The sequence below is a fragment of the Camelus ferus genome, chromosome 14 (assembly GCF_009834535.1).
Source record: "Camelus ferus isolate YT-003-E chromosome 14, BCGSAC_Cfer_1.0, whole genome shotgun sequence".
Classification (NCBI taxonomy): Eukaryota; Metazoa; Chordata; class Mammalia; order Artiodactyla; family Camelidae; genus Camelus; species Camelus ferus.
This window is the reverse complement of record NC_045709.1, coordinates 24,129,513-24,143,841: the sequence shown is the minus strand read 5'-3', so window position 1 is coordinate 24,143,841 and position 14,329 is coordinate 24,129,513. Positions and strand designations below refer to the sequence as shown.

The 14,329-nt window shown below is 42.0% G+C and overlaps 1 protein-coding gene across 4 annotated transcripts; it reads right to left on the bottom strand.

Annotated features, from left to right (window-relative positions):
- Positions 1-283: 283 nt before the first annotated feature.
- Positions 284-14,090, bottom strand: LOC102510336 (translation initiation factor IF-2-like). Of its 4 annotated transcripts, XR_004325822.1 has the most exons (9): positions 13,625-14,086; positions 12,770-12,952; positions 11,721-11,831; positions 10,623-10,665; positions 9,965-10,121; positions 8,842-9,030; positions 5,623-7,012; positions 2,997-3,038; positions 284-2,236 (listed from the first exon to the last, which is right to left on the bottom strand). XR_004325822.1 is itself a non-coding variant. In XM_032496528.1 (3 exons), the coding sequence occupies exons 1-3, from the start codon at positions 14,031-14,033 to the stop codon at positions 12,639-12,641; spliced, it is 615 nt and encodes a 204-aa protein (XP_032352419.1). In that variant the 5' UTR covers positions 14,034-14,090; the 3' UTR covers positions 12,367-12,638. The 4 variants fall into 4 exon arrangements, 2 of the variants coding, with proteins under 2 accessions (XP_032352419.1, XP_032352420.1); XR_004325823.1 differs by lacking the exons at positions 8,842-9,030; positions 9,965-10,121; positions 10,623-10,665; ... (1 more) ...; positions 12,770-12,952; positions 13,625-14,086 and adding an exon at positions 7,504-8,403; XM_032496528.1 differs by lacking the exons at positions 284-2,236; positions 2,997-3,038; positions 5,623-7,012; ... (2 more) ...; positions 10,623-10,665; positions 11,721-11,831 and adding an exon at positions 12,367-12,738 and having other exon boundaries at positions 12,847-12,952; positions 13,625-14,090.
- Between the last annotated feature and the right edge of the window lie 239 nt (positions 14,091-14,329).

The window sequence follows — 14,329 nt, the reverse complement described above, 5'->3', positions numbered from 1 at the left end:
GCACAGCAGTTTGTTTGGCGGGGAAGCTAATTAGGTTTATTTGTTTACTTAATGGAGGTGCTGGGGATCGAACTCAGGAACCTGTGCACACCAGGCACACACTACCACTGAGCTACACCCTCCCTGCTGCACAGTAGTTTTAAATTTTGTTTAAATAGCTTTATATTTTGTTTATTATTGTATTATTTAATTATTTTATTTTGGTGGAGGGCAGTAACTAGGTTTATTTATTATTTTTTTTAGAGGAGGGCCTGGGGATTGAACCCAGGACCTCATGCATGCTAAGCATGTGCTCTACCACTTGAGCTATACCCTCCCCCAAGTAGTTTTAAATTTTGATGTAGTCCTATTATTTATTTTTGCTTCCGTTGCCTATGTTTCTGGTGTCATATCTAAAAAACCATTGCCAAAGCCAATGTCAAGAAGCTATCCCCTGAAGTTTTATTTTAAGGGTTTTATAGTTTTAGCACTTCAGGGGAGGGTTTTGATCCATATAAGTTAATTTTTATATATGATGTAAGATGAAACTCCAACTTTAAAAGAAAAACAAAGCAGAGGACTCACACTTCCTGACTTTGAAACATACCACAATGCCCAGGCACGGAAACAGTGTGGTCCTGCCATAAAGACAGCAGTGCAGACCAGTGGAGCCAATAGGGGACCCAGAAAAGAACCTCAAGTGTAGGGTGCAAAGGTTCAAATGCAGTTTCTTATGCTAAGCCCCAGGTCACAAAACTAAGACGTAATTACAGTTCCAGAGCTCCTGGAAATGGAATCTTATACTTGTCAGTCAGAAGCACCTGCATTCCCTAGATTACTTACTAGTTAAGTCGTCTACCTCACAGACCCCAGCCATCCCCTGTAGGAAGGTAACTTTGCAGAGAACCCACGTGCTCCTGTGCAGTCTGTCTGGTGTGATATCCTTGTTCCAGCTGCCTTCTGTCTGTAAAAGTCTTTCATTTTGTGCAGTTTCTTGAAGCCCCTTTCTATGTGCCAGATCAGATGCTTCCCAATTTGAACTGCTTTTTGCTCAAATAAACTCTTAAAAATTTTAACATGCCTCACTTTACCTTTTAACAGCCTCTTCAACAAATGGTGTTAGAAAAATTGGATATCCATGTATGGAAAAAAAGAAGTCGGACCCTTACCTTACTCCATATAAAAAATTAACTCAAAATGGACTAAAGGCCTAAATGTACGACCTGAAACTTATAAAACTCCTAGAAGAAAACGTAGGGGAAAAACTTCATGGTGTTGGATTTGGCGATGGTTTCTTGGATGTGACACCAAAGGCACAGGCAACAGAGGAAAAATAGCCAAACTGGCAGGGAAAGAACTGACAGGACGAAGAGGCAACGTGCATAATGAGAGGAAGCATTGGCAAACCAGGTACCCGATACAGGGTTGACACACAGAATATACTGACTCCTCTAACACAGTGTATGCTTCACAGTTGTTAAGAGGGTAGGTCTCAGGTTAAGTGTTCTTAATGTAATAAAATAAAATTGGAAATCTCATGCAACATTGTTGGGAATGTAAAACTGCAGCCACCATGGAAAACAGCAAGAAGGATCTTCAAAAAATTTAAAATGTTACTAGCATATGACGCTGCAATCTCACTTCAGGATGTAAACACAGCAGCACTGTTCACAATAGCCAAGAGATGGAGACAACATAAAGGTCCTCCAGTGGCTGAAAAGAGAAACAGAAATATTGAACTGCACATACAGATGGTGAGACATCATTCACATTCAGAGAAGGGAATCCTTCTCATTCTGCGGTATGGGTGACTTGACATTCTGCTCAGTGGCATAAGCACATCACAAAAGACAAACATTGCATGATTCCGAGGCGCTTAGAGTGGTCAGACCTTAGAAACAGAAAGTCGACTCGTGGTTGTCAGACCCGGGGGAGAGGGAAAAGGGAAATTTCTCAATAGACATCGTTCCAGTTTTGCAAGATGAAAAAGTTCTAGAGGTCCTTGCAGAACAGTGTTATTGACTTTTCACCACATAAAACAGAAAAAGAATCCAACTTCACTCTTTCTCACGTGGGTGTCCAGTTTTGCCATCATCACTTGTCCTCTCCCCATTGAACAGACTTGGCATCCGTCTGGAAAATCACTTGGCCATATAGGAAACTGAACCCAGCGGCATATTAAAAGGATTATACACTGTGACCAATTGTGATTTATTCCTGAAATGAAGAAAGTTCCAATATACAAAACTTGAAGACACTGTATGAACAGAACCAAGGGGAAGAAATACATGATCATCTCAAATGATGCAGGAAAAGCATCTGACAAAATTAACACCTTTGCATGACAAACACACAAAATATACTAAAAATAGAAGGTAACTATCTCAGCATAATGAAATCCATGTAGAAAAATCAACCAGCAGTGAAAAATTTAAAGTTTTTCCCCTAAGAGCAAATATAAGATGAGGAGTCTGTTTTCCCCCTGCTTTTGCTTAACACAGGATTGGAAGCTCTACCCAGAACAATTAGGCAAGAAAAAGATATAAAAGGCATTCAAATTGGTTAAAAAAAAAAAAAAGAAGAAGAAGAAGTAAAACAATCTCTGTTCACAGACTCTTACATGAAGTAAGCCGTAAAGATTCCATGACAGGGGCAGGGATTGAAGGGATATTAAAGCTAATTTAGTAAATTTCAAGATACAAAATTAGTACACAAAAATCAGTTGCATTTCTATACACTAACTATGAACAATCTGAAAAGAAAATTAAGAAATCAATTCTACATACAATAGCAGCAAAAATGATAAAATACTTAGGCATAAATTTAACCATGGAGGTGAAAGACATTTACACTGACAATGACAAAAACATTGCTGAAAAAATTACAGAAGATACAAACAAATGGAAAGATATCCCGTGTTCATGGCTTGAAAGATGTTTTCATCTTCCAGTCTTTTCAACAAATGGTGGTGGCAAAACTGGATATTCACATGCAAAAGAATGAAATTGGATCCTTACCTAACACCATATACAAAGTTTGATTCCAAGAGGATCTAAGACCTAAATGTAAGAGATAAAATTAAAAATCTGTTAGAAAGAATCATAGGGCTAAATCATCATGACCTTGAATTTGGCAATGGTTTCTTTTATATAACACCAAAGACACAGGCAACAAAAGAAAATACAGAAAAATCAAACTTCATAAAAAGCTAAACTTCTGCACATCAAAGGACACCATCAACAGAGAACAGGGCAACCCACAGAGGGGAGAGAGTGTTTGCTCATCACGCTTCTGACTAAGGGTTATAATCCACAAGATAGAGAGAGCTAAAATTCAACAACAAAGAAACAGCCTAATTTAAAAATGGGCGAAGGACTTGAACAGACTTTTCTTACAGAGAAGATGTACAAGTAGCCAAAAAGCACGTGGAAGATGCTCAGCGTCACTAGTGATTAGGGAAATGCACATGAAAACCACAGTGAGATACCACGTTTCACACCTATTAAGAAAACTAGAAAATATGTGAACATTAAACATCACACTCTTTTTTTTCCCCAAACACCACACTCTTTAAGAGTCAAAGAGTCAAAGGAGTAATCACAAGGGAAATTAGAATATATATTGAGACAGGTAAAAATAAACACCCAACACACCAAAACTACAGCAAAAGCAGCCCTAGAAGGAAAATTTATAGCTATCAATGCTTACATTAAAAATGAACAAAGGTCTAACCCAGGAATCCCACTCCTGGGCATATATCCAGAAGGAACCCTACTTCAAAAAGACACCTGCACCCAATGCTCATAGCAGCACTATTTACAACAGCCAAGACATGGAAACAGCCTAAATGTCCATCCACAGATGACTGGATAAAGAAGATGTGGTATATTTATACAATGGAATACTATTCAGCCATAAAAACCGACTACATAACGCCATTTGCAGCAACTGGAGATGTTCCTGGAGAATGTCATTCTAAGCGAAGCAAGCCAGAAAGAGAAAGAAAAATACCATATGAGATCACTTATATGTGGACTCTAAAAAAGAAAAAAGAGGACATTAATGAACTCATCTACAAAACAGAAACAGACCTGCAGACGTAGTAAACAATCTTTTTGAAAAAGCATATGAAAACAAATATACGTATGTATATGCATGACTGGGATGCTGTACACCAGAAGTTGACACACTGTAACTGACTATAATTCAATTAAAAAAAATAGAAAGAAACCACATACACACACACACACACACACACACAAAAGCTGAACCATGAAGAAACAGAAAACCTGATTAACCTCCTAATAGAGTGATTGACTTCAGTAATCAAAAACCTTGCAATAAGGAAAAGCCCAGGGCCAGACATCTTTACTGGTGAATTCTACCAAACAGTTAAAGAAGAGCTAAAGTTATCCGAAAGAATTGAAGGGGAGCAAACACTTCTTAATCCATTGTATGAGGCTACCACAACCTGATACCAAAGCCAGACAAAGACGCAGAAGAGAAAACTAAAGGCCAATATCCTTTATAAATATTGATGCAAAAATACCCCACACAGTACTAGCAAACTGAATTCAGATTTTAAAATTGTAAATCTTTAAAATCAATTGAAAGAATGAAAAGAAAAAAGCACTTCATTATCTCAATGATGCAGAAAAAGAATTTAACAAAATTCATCATCTCTTGATGATAGCAGTACTGAATAAAGTAAGAATAGCAGGAAACTACATCAATATAATAAGAAGCGTTTATGAAAACCCACAGCTGGCGTCACACTCAGTGGTTAAAACTCAAAACTTTCCAAAAAAAAAAAAAAGACTCAAAACTTTTCCTCCTCTCAAATCAGGAACAAGGCTTATAAAGCGACTCAGGAAAGTGGTAGGACACAAAATCACAATAAAACAAGATCAGTTACATTTCCATACACTAATAATGGTCCATCAAAAAGGGAAATAAAGCCACATTTACAGGTGCATCCCAAGGAGCACAGTGCTAAGGAGCTAGGAATCAACCTCCCCAAGGAGACGGAGCAAGTGAAGCAACGAGCGATGAGAACTGAGTAGCGCTGCTGGGAGAAGTCAGAGAAGATACAAATAAATGGGAAGATATCCTCTGTTCACTGGAAGACTCAATATTGTTAAGATGACAACACAATCCAAAGTGACCTGCAGGCTCAATGCAATCTCCATCAAAATCCCAACAACAATTTTGCAGAAACAGAAAAATCCATCCAAAAATTCATACAGAATCTCAAGGGACCTCAAACAGCCAAAATCATGTTGGGAAAGAACAAAGCTGGAGGGTGCACACGCCTTCGTTTCAAAACTCACTGTAAACTTTAGCAATTAAAACTGCAGTAGCTGCATAAAGACAGAACGTGCACAAATGGAATAAAACCAGAGCCCAGAAAGAGACCCTTGCCAGTGCTGTCAAATGGTTTACAAAGCTGCCGAGACTGTCCTGGTAATATTTTAACAAAATTGTGTGACTTAAAATTCTTCCCAGGTCGGCTTTAGTGGCCAGGGAAGCCAGCAGCCAGGGCTGGTTCCCCACCTTAAGCATGATGTGCACTTTCTGATCCCCAAATGCTGTCACCTCTGTGTCCCTTTTGAGACACTCCTGGTGAACGAGACGCCAGCTTACCTCACCTTGTCAGGCGTTGCAGTGTCTCTGCACAGTCATTAAAATGACCTCACGGGAGGGAATGACATCTCAGCTGTTAAGTGAAATTCCTTCTACATCAAGTTTCTTGGCCCCTGGCCCCTAAGTCACATTGCTTCCAGCCCAGCCATAAACAGTGGCTGCCAGACTGAGTTTTTCCTTCCCAGGTCCCTGGGTCAGAGGCTGGAAGATTGCTGGGCAATCTGCAGCAGTTTTCCTGACGTAGGAGATAGAGTCAGTCATCCCAGGAAGGGTGATCAAATAGTGCACAAGTCCATCTGTTCTCGAGTTCCTTTTCATCGAAATAAAAAGTGATTATCAGCAAACACCAATTAGCTGTGTGAACTGCAAGGGTCTTAACCTCTCTGTAACCCTGTTCAGCTTCTACGTCGGTCATCAGAAAACATTATGAGGAGAGTTTCAAGAGATTCTTTAAAATTCTAAGCATGATTTGTACCTGTCAGATGGAATGAGGGCCTCTCTGGCCAGCAACGGTGAAGGCTTTGAAAGTCTTAGTCTCTTCTGCGCCTTTGAGTTAGTTCTCAAAGCTCGACACGTGAAGGATGTAACACAGGACTTCTCGGTAATACTGCTCTCTAAAGAGCGAACTCTATCGTGGGGATAGACTTCTCCAGAATTAAAGGGTCATGTCACATTTAACTTTTCCTGTAGAATAACCTCATCACATGTATCTTAGAACATTTAGAGCTTTTGGTATATAAAATATTTGTCTGCTCATTTAATCATGGGTTGTACTATTAAGAAATTTATTTTTGCAAGTGAGTGATTTGCTAAGTCAGGAAGAGGCATGCGTTTTTTTCAAAAGAACAGAAAAAAATGTAAGAAGCATTGACGAATAGTCGGTCACTGAGAGAGGTTTCCCTCAGTTTCTTTCCTAGTATCTACTAATTGTTGTAATTTCATAGATTTACTAAAATACTCTAAATGAACTGGTAAATGTTCTATTAGAAAGCAAACAGTGATTCTGGATTTTGGTTTTCACAGGATACAGATTACAGATGAAGTGATTTAGAATCTGATATTCGTTCAAAGAATATTAGCATTGTCATGATTTTCTAAATGGAATGATTTTTCAACTGGGTCTTTTAATAAGCTGTTATATTTTCATTTAGTATATAGTTTCAGTAAGATGAAATATAATTAAACTTTTCAGAAAAACAACCTCCCAAAAATGAAATAATATGTTGTTACAAATGACTGTCCACTGGAAAAAAATGCACAACCTAAAAGCTGAGAATTATGTTTTATCTGGTGGACAAAATGAGGACTTAAGCTTGGGAGACAGCCTCTAGGATAGCTCTGAGGGTCTGTTCCAAAGAGGTAAGGGAGGAGCCAGGTTATGTAGGAGTTTCTGCAAACAAAAACAAAAAACAGGTCGTTGGTCACAGACATAGAAAATAAACTTATAGTTACCAGGAGGGAAAGGTGTAGGGGTGGAGGGATAAATTTGGAGTTGGGGATTTGCAGATACAAACTACTATATATAAAATAGATAAACAACAAGGTCCTACCATATAGTACAGGGAACTATACTCAATACCTTGTAATAACCTACAATGAAAAAGAATATGAAAAGGAACATATGTATATGTATAACTGAATCATTATGCTGTACACCAGAAATTCACATAATACTGTAAACACCACTATACTTCAATTAAAAAAAAAAGTTAGTGGAGCCAATTAAGAAGCCAAAAACCAAAAAACCCAAAACAAACAAACAGAAAAAACAGGTAGTGGAAAGATCAGAAGATTATTGTTAATTAAAGAAAATCCAGACAACTCAAATTAATGAATTTAGCACTCTTCTATGTATGGGGAGATGCGAGAGTCTGGGCTCACTGAAATCAATCCTTTGATCTGCACTTTAACTGTCCAGGGCCAGGATCCTGAGTCCCCTGGGCGGGGTGGGGCGCACCGTGCAGGAGGGGCCTCTGGGGTGGCTGAGGGCTTGGTTGGCACCACATCCTTTGTTTACTGACGTGGCAGGAGGCAATCTTTGTCCACATGACCTAAGTTAATAATCCACTTTAACAAAAGAAAAAAAATCCATTTGGGTTAGCTTTAAAAAGTTTTCTCATAAATACTTCATTTCATAGATAAAATCTAACACCCATGTGAATTTTTAAAATTTAGCCTGGGTATCTGTTTCTGTAGATTAGGGTCCTAAAGCTAGACCGCGAGATCACAGTACACGCAGATTTTAACTCTAACAGACCCTTGTACCCACCTACTAACTCGTACTCCAGCTGTTAGTGTGTGAGACTAACTTTTCTCATACTTCTTAGCAGCACTGTTGTTAATGGTTTTTTGTTGTTATTTAAGAAGCAAAAAACTGTTAAGAAGTGAAAAACTGTAATTTTTGTTTCAGAATGCTTACTGCAGCTGAATTTGTGATAGTAGAAAAGTGAAAATACCCTATGCATTTATCACCATACAAATAATTAGAAATTAGGGAATATACTTGTTGTGCAATGTCTAGTTAGACGTGGAACAGAATGAGGTGGAACTACACACAGTTTCTTTCCCCCAAACTGACACAGCCCCTCCTGCACCAGGACAGGACTAAGTATTTCATGTAACCAACGCTTGTTTCCCGTTGCAGTTGCGTGTGCTAAGTACTGTAATTACGCCTATCTCTAATTTTTAAATTTTTCATTAAAGTATAGTCAGTTTACAATGTTGTGTCAATTTCTGGCGTACAGCACAATGTATGGCGTATACATACATACCTTCCTTTTCATATTCTTTTTCATTATAGGTTGCTACAAAATACTGAATAGAGTTCCCTGTGCTCTACAGTAGAAACTTGCTATTTATCTATTTTATATATAGTAGTTAGTATCTGCAAATATCGAAGTCCCAATTTATCCATTCACCCCTCTCCCCCCCATAACTATGAGTTTGTTTTCTACATTATACCTGTCTTATGTTAAAACAAAATTCAACTAAGTGTATCTGGAGAGTTAATTGGTTTTATTCAACGATTCCTGAACTAGGCAGCGTTCCATCTGGTAGATAGAACGGTCCCCTAAGGAGCTGTAGAAAATGGAAGGTTTTTATAAGCAGGAGGGTGGAGCAAGGCAGTCATTAGCAAAAGAAGAGAAAGGGTTATTTTGGGCCAGGACATCATCTTTTGGGGGGAAAAGTATTGGGCAAGCGTTTTATCATGCAAATTACCTCTCCTTCCGGGGGGAGGGGCAGGAGGTGATGGAGAGGAACCAAGGGACATTACTTCACTGGTGCCAACCAGAAAATTCCACACTGGGTGATTAAGATCCCATCTCTGGAGAAGGCTGAAACTGCAGTTAGGTCCGGGATTAAACCTAGGTTTGGTATCAGGGGCCTGTGGTTCTACCCCGTTAACAGCTGTAAGAGAAGGAACGGAGGCAGTGCAGCAGAACAATACTGTAGACGGAGAAGCAGCAACTAAGAAGGAATAGGGGCACCTACTTGGGCTGATCTGGAACGTTTATAACATTGTTAATTGGAAAGCCAATGTGAGATGATAAATAACTCCATTTTCTATTTTAAGAATAGAAATGTTTATGTAAACATATCTGTGTAAGCATAGAATCAAGTATAGACTAATATTCCATTAATGGTGTGGACTTGAAAGATTTATGAGGAGGGTTCCCATTGGTGTCTTAATACCTACCTTACCTAATTTTAAAAGAGAAAAAAGAGGAAGAAGGAAGAGAAGGAAGCAACATAGAGAAATGAAATAGACTTCATCCTTAATCGTGAGCCAAAACTGAGGACTAGATTGTGGATGAAGCAGCGTTTTTCTTCCACTGAGTGATGGAGATTATTAATCTACTCAGAACTTGGAAGCAATTCAAAGCAGTCTTTCCCTTAGCTCATTTAAACAAAATTGCTACGTTTTCTCCAGTCTTGCTGTTTACTACTTGACCTGATCTTTACTGCGTTACAGTAGTAACTACCACACCAACTTCCTCTGCATCCTCTACTTGCAATACCCACTAGCCTCCAGATTTTTTTCTGAAAACAACAAAAATTTTGTTTCTTAAGGCAATTAATTCCAAATAACTCTAACATCTTCACTCAGCTTTTCTGTAAGAGAGGCCCACTATACTATACTTCAAATGGCTTGGGGCCTTTTACTTGGTTTCAATTCAATTATTCTAGGTAGTACCAGACATTTTCTCAGTGTATTTTGGGATTAAAATGCGTATTTTTCTACCAAAATGTTTTCTACCAAAATTTATTTACACCGCAAACTCTAGGATAGGACTATGTTAGGGAAATTCTTAAGAACTATGTAGTCGAACAAATTAGTCACCACATATTCTGCGTCTATAGTCACGCCCTGCAGGCATACAAACAGAAACCACCCGTCGCTCCTGTCCCGCCGCCGGCAGTAAGGAGAGAGCTGCAGACCACTGATCCTTCCCCTGCGTTACAGCATCCTCTTTGCTGTAGCAAATCGTGAAGCAGTTCTGGGGAAGAGGAGAGAGAAAGGGCAGGGAGCCTGGACAAAGGAAGCAGTGTTTCCACTGGACCTTCAAACAATGGTCTTCAAACTTTTTTTGCTCACATACTTTCTAGGAAGATTTTGATGAACTGTAAACCTATTTACATGTATAAAGTGACAGCTAACATAGTTCCTGTGTAGTGCAAATACAATACATACCTTAAAAATAAAAATCTTAAATCACTTTTATTAATGTATTCAATGGTGTCTAAATATTGTATGGTTTTGACAATCACCATCATTCTTTTAAAAAATACATGAAATAGAAATTCTTCAGTAGCAGGAAATTCTACATGATTCCTTTTTCACATTTGAACTTCATGTCCTTTCTACTTCCCTCATAGAATCTTACTCTGCTGTACTATTATACTTAAAAGTCTTCTATCCATCTAAAATTAAAATAAGTAAATCCACCTGAAAAATTTAAATAAAGGAGGAGGGATAGTTCAAATGGTAGAGCGCATACTTAGCATGCATGAGGTCCTGGGTTCAATCCCCAGTAGCTCCACCTAAAAAAATAAACAAATAAAAATTAAAAATAAATAAATAAACCGAATTACCTCCCCCCAAAAGTCTCTAACAGTCATCCTACCACACTACTCTGCAACAAAAATATGTAAATAAGTTAAAATTTTTAACTTAAAAATGTCTAGGCCCATAAAGCCAAGCGCTAAACATTTTTTATCAATGAAACACAAATTAATTGTTAACAAATTAATTGATTAAACCAACACAAAGAATTACACACTTCAATTCATAATTTATGAAAAGTAGAACTTTATAGTAATATCTTACTTAGTGGTATAGAAAGTAACTTTTAAATAGCTTATGAATCCTAAGATGAATATTTTTTGCTGGAATGGACCAGATTCTATTTCCCCCTCTTTCATGGATTCCCTCTCTCCTTTTTCAGCTTCAGGGATGTACATGATGAGAAAAGTGGTTAAAGCAGGAGTTTTGCTTGAATGCTGTCTCTCAATTATTTTGAACTCTTTGGGAATTAGTTACTGAGAAATCTGTATTTGTTTCCTGGGGTTGCTATAAGAAAGTACTGCAAACTGGGTGGCTTAAAATAACAGATTTTTTTCTCACTTTTGGAGGCTAGAAGCCTGAAATCAAGTTGTTGGCTGAGCCAGGCTCTCTGCGAGCTCTAGGGAACGTTTCTTTGCCTCTTAAGGCATCAATCCAGTCAAATGGTTGTCTTCTTGCTGTGCGTCTTCAGGGTGTCTTTTTCCTGTGTGTGCTTGCCTTAGTGTCCAAATTTCCCCTTTGGATACAGAGACCAGACTTACTGGATCAGGGCTCACCCTCATGACCTCTTTTTAACTTTATTAAAAAGACCCTATTTCCAAAAAACCTCACGTTTAAGGTACTGGGGGTTAGGAGTTCAACATATTATTTTGGGGGAACAGAATTCAACGCGTAACATCATCTACTATAAAAAATTATTTTAAAGACATATCAGCTGACTTCTTAATTGGGTCTTCCTTCAATTTTGTTGGAAATAAAGAACTTAATAAAGTTGCTACCCAGTCATGAGTCGTTCATTTCCATTAAAACTTACACCAGTATTTCCAGTTGTCCTTTGATGGGCGTCATGCCTGCATTTTGATTTGAGTGAAGGGTGGGTGTGAAGGAAGAGTTGGAGCCTATGGAATTCTCAGGCAGGTCAATTCTAGGAAAGAGTACAGTTGAATTTGAGGGTCTGGAAACAGATCACTCTAAAACTTTTCTTGCCTAGTTCCCCTTGGGAAGTGGCTGTGAACCCCAGGGGTTATATACCCAAGTGTGAAGTTTTCTGACTTAAAGATGAAATAGTTCACCTTTCATCTGAGTGGAAGGCAAGTTTTCACTAGTTTGAGGAAACAGCACAGAGGCAGGGTCCCTTGGAAGTGTGCAGAATGATTGGGGGAGTGTGTAGAGTCCAGGTGCCAGGAGTGTGGGCAGTTGGAGAGGAACCAAAGTGGGTGACACTGGACTGGCAGGCAAAATTATGAAAACTGCGAAGTACTTGTGGCCACAGAAAGAACTTTGGATTTTACATCGTTTAGGAAGCCTTGGAAGACTCAGATCTTTCTTTGCTACATCTCTTTTGATGCCTATATAGAAGGACCCTTTAAAGTACAGGGACAGTAACTTAGCAATCAAAAAATTACCCTTTTCTTGGGGTAAAATATTTCAAATTAAATTAAATTTCATTTTACTTTTCATTCAGATCAACGACCCAGGGCCCTGATGTGGTTTTATTTGACACCACTTCGTCTGAATACAAACAGCCAGGAAAGAAGAAAGTCACATCCCTGTGAGGGCGGGGTGGGGTGGTGGTCGCTGGGGACCCCAACCCTCAACCCACAGCGGGAAAGGTGTGCAGCAGGGGAAGTGGCACCAAGGACGACACAGTGCATGACCCGGCGGCCAGAGGGCGGGACCCGCAGGTCTGCAGGCGCCTCAGGTTCTCAGTGGTGGGGTGCTGTGCAGGCCCCTAAGACCGGGATGACTCAGGGGAAGAAAGTGGACCCAGGAGCCTGCTTCTGTCCTTCACATCCTCTGCTTCCTTGGCCAGCATTCCTTGCTCACAGCATCTGGAGAGAGCACAGGGCAGAGGAGACCTACCGTGGCCACCAAGCAGGGGGAGAAGAGAAGAGTCCCAGAAGGGGACAGAGGGTCCTGTGGTCCACAGTGGGACGTACGGGAGGGCTCCCAGGAGAAGACGCAATCCTCCGAGTGGTCGTGGTCGCTGTAGAAGAGGTGCTGAGACAGCAGACCGCTCGCCCCCAGGCCGATTCCAAATGCAACCTTTAGGTACCAGGTCAAGTTTCCAGCCCTCAGTGAGGCTCGGACGAGGTCTTCGCCCCTCCTCGTGCCCTGGGGCTGGTCTAGAGCAGAATTCCGTCCAGACTCCCACTGGTTCCAGAGGACTGCGGCCAAACCCCCAGACAACCGACCGGGAAGGATCCTAGAGCCAGCAAAACACCCTCATCGCTTCCACTTCTCTCCGGGGGCAGGCTGGACCCGGATGCGCCGTCCTGAGGGGGCTCGCGCCCCTCACTCCCGGGGCGGCGGGGCCCGGGAGCGGCGGCTTTGGGGCGGGATGGGAGCATCCTGCACACGGGGGAGGGGGTGGGAGCGCACGGGCTCTGTCTCCCCGCCGGGGAGCGCGCAGCCCTCCCCCGGGACCCTTAAAACCACCCGCACGCGCACCGCGCTGCTGGGAGTTCGGCCGCTGTCACCACCCGGGCCGGAGCCCGGACCCTGCGCGGACCTCGTCACCCCGCATAGGGCGCAGCGCCTCCCGGGCGCAGACTCGACCCCGCACCGTGCGCAGTGGGGCGCTTTCCGAGGACTCCCTTCCCCGGGGGCTCCCTTCCCTGGGGCGGCTTCCTCCGGGCCAGGGTCTGCAGAGCCGGGGCGCGGGAAGCCGAGCCCCTCCCCACCAGCGCGCGGCGGCTGAGGCTCCGGCCCGCAGACCTCGGACCCGCTTCCCGGACTCGCGGCCCAGTCCGGCCACCACCCGCGGGCTCTTTCTGAAACGGGCTCCTTCCGCGGCAGCTGGCCGGCCCCGGGGACGCGGCTTCCCCGCAGGGCCGGCCCCGTCCCGGGCGCCCGCCTCGCTGGTCTCCTGCTGCCTCCCCTGCGTCTGCCCCCGTATGCGTGGCGGGTCTCCTCCTTCTCCGTGTCTCCCGGGGGCCCCTCGGTCCCTCTTCCGCGGACGGAGGCATCCGGACCTCTCCGCGCGCGCCCGCCCGCCGCGGGGCCTGCGGGTGGGGCTGCACGTTCGGGGCAGGGGCGCGGGGGTCCTTCTGGGAGGCGACTGGAGGCGGGGCTCCTCTGTCCGCGCAGAGGTCTTCCTGCACCTGGGCGGCCGGGCGCTTTTCATACCTGGGCGGCTTGGCAATTACACACACACACACACACACACACACAACTCCCAGCTGCCCACTGCCCAGGTACATGTATACATATATAGATACATACATATATATATACACACACACGTGTATATATATATAGGCAGCTTGAGGATTGTATAAACCTGAACAGCCACGTTAACTGAAAGGCACAAGACCTTTCAGAAAAAAACTCTTCAAGGTTACGGCTAATATTATAAAGAACTATTGTGGTATTACATGAAAATAATTAAATTAGAAAAATGAAACTTGGACAGCTTTGACA

Bases quoted from the DNA above. Each gene is read 5' to 3' on its own strand.
- LOC102510336 (XM_032496528.1), bottom strand. From the start codon at position 14,033: ATGAAAAGCGCCCGGCCGCCCAGGTGCAGGAAGACCTCTGCGCGGACA. The intron at 12,953-13,624 runs GTCTGCGGGCCG...TGGTACCTAAAG, and splicing joins GTCCGGGAAGCGGGTCCGAG to GTTGCATTTGGAATCGGCCT. The intron at 12,739-12,846 runs GTACGTCCCACT...TGCTCTCTCCAG, and splicing joins CTTCTCCTGGGAGCCCTCCC to ATGCTGTGAGCAAGGAATGC.